The 1,857-nt window shown below is 43.6% G+C and overlaps 1 protein-coding gene across 1 annotated transcript in view; it reads left to right on the forward strand.

Moving 5' to 3' along the window:
• The first annotated feature begins 98 nt into the window (after window positions 1-98).
• The window catches only part of LOC116379169 (carcinoembryonic antigen-related cell adhesion molecule 5-like), a 5,009-nt gene continuing 3,250 nt past the window's right edge, over window positions 99-1,857 (forward strand). Inside the window, exon 1 of the mRNA XM_031841105.1 lies at window positions 99-646. Within this exon, the coding sequence (XP_031696965.1) occupies window positions 229-646 (418 nt within the window). The 5' untranslated portion in view covers window positions 99-228. The remainder of the gene's footprint in view (window positions 647-1,857) is intronic.

The following is a 1,857-nucleotide window of genomic DNA, read 5'->3' on the forward strand; positions in this document are numbered from 1 at the left end:
TATATATATATATATATACAGTGTATGTATATATTTGTATGTGTACTGTCAAAACATTGTGCCTCAGAAGGATCTAAATAATTTAAAACAGTTTGTTTATTTGTTAATAAATAGTTTAATCGTAGAAACTTCAATAACTGGATCATGTAGCTCATGAGAAATGGGCTGCAGCTGTTATTTCAATGTGTTTCATAAACATTTAGTGTCAGATTGAACAGGGACATCCTCATGTCACGCTGTAGTGAAAGCAGAAACCACTCGGCTGTGAGCAGTAATGTGGACCTGCTCATGAGGTTAGTCAATAACCGTGACCACCATCTTTATTACAAGTTGAACTCACCCGTTTCCATGTGCTGCTGTTCCACAGACGGACCAGATGAAGCCACCCTCAGTCCTCTAAACCCTCCCAAGTTCATCAGCTCCAAAGCCAACTTCAGCCTGTCGTGTTCAGCCCCCTCCAGCCCGGCCGCCATGTTCACCTGGTACCACGACCAGCAGCAGATGGAGGCCGGGGGTCCGATCCTGACTCTGGAAATCATCAAAAGTCACACATTTGGGAATACAACGGGCGAATACACATGCAGGGCCAAAAACGAAAAGACCAACTGCAACGTCATTTCTGCTGGCGTTGTCTTCGCTGTGATCGGTGAGTGATCGAAAGCTTTCTGAGAAAATACTCTGGGTGGTTGGACCGATGGAGTCCTCGTGGTTTGAGTCGCAATGTGCAGCGTGATGTCAGATGTCATCACGAGGTTTTTCCTTGCAGCCTTTCTGCCATTGATTTATTACCTCAGTAAACATTGTAAACATGAGTTTATGGTCTCAGTCTCTAGTTTCAAGTCTTCTTCAATACAGCATGATGTTCATTTAGTACATTATGGTCCATTTAGAGTCACACAGACCATAAAGCAGGGGATGCTTTAGGGCGGGGCTACACGGTGATTGACAGGTCGACACCAGAGACGTATACGGCGTCTCTACGTCACTCCTCCTCAGTCCAGATATGGTCACTTCCTGTTCACTGGTTGCAAAAAATCCAAAATGGCGACGGACAAAACGTCGAACTCAAGGGTTCAAAACAAAGACTACGTCCCTTCTTATATACTGTCTTTGTTCGCACCACGAAAACATCGTGATTTTAGGGGGAAGCAGCTGAAAGTGAAAACCAAGACAAATTTATTCCAGCGTCTGAATGTCAAAAAAAAGGGTTTTTGACATTCACTCGTTCATGGTTCCCAGATGATTGAGGCTACTGACTTTCCTAATCCTTCAACTTTTACTCCTGCGTCACCATGAGGTTCACATTCGTGGTATTTAGTGAAATAACAACTATTAGAAGTCACGAAACAACTATTGTCATGAAACCTGGCAGGAAACAAACAAAGACTTTCCTTGAACTATAAACTATAACATTATTAAATATATATATATATAACGATAATATGTACAAGCACATTTCAGCAGCTCGGCTAAATAAAACAAAATCATTTCACCATTAGGACCGAGGCACACTTGAACTCCACAAACAGACAGCTGAAGAAGAAGCAGACTGAAACCTTTTGCTTTTCTCGGTGACATACCTTCGACCATACCACAGACTCACATCAGTCATTCGAGCGTTGCTGGTGACACAAACACAGTCTGTAGCGACCGCAGCGGACGCATCGCGGTCTTCACCTGCGAGGTGTTGAAACGTTGAGCGACACGCAGAGAATCCCTCAAAAGGTTCAACATGAACGTGTGCTGTCTGTCATTAGACCGCCATGGAATCTGTTTTTAGAGGATGTTGTTTTCAAGTTGGCGGCAGATTTGTGTGTGTGTGTGTGTGTGTGTGTGTGTGTGTGTGTGTGTGTGTGT

Source organism: Anarrhichthys ocellatus, unplaced genomic scaffold, assembly GCF_004355925.1.
Source record: "Anarrhichthys ocellatus isolate YVR2014 unplaced genomic scaffold, GSC_Weel_1.0 scaffold3827, whole genome shotgun sequence".
Taxonomy (NCBI): domain Eukaryota; kingdom Metazoa; phylum Chordata; class Actinopteri; order Perciformes; family Anarhichadidae; genus Anarrhichthys; species Anarrhichthys ocellatus.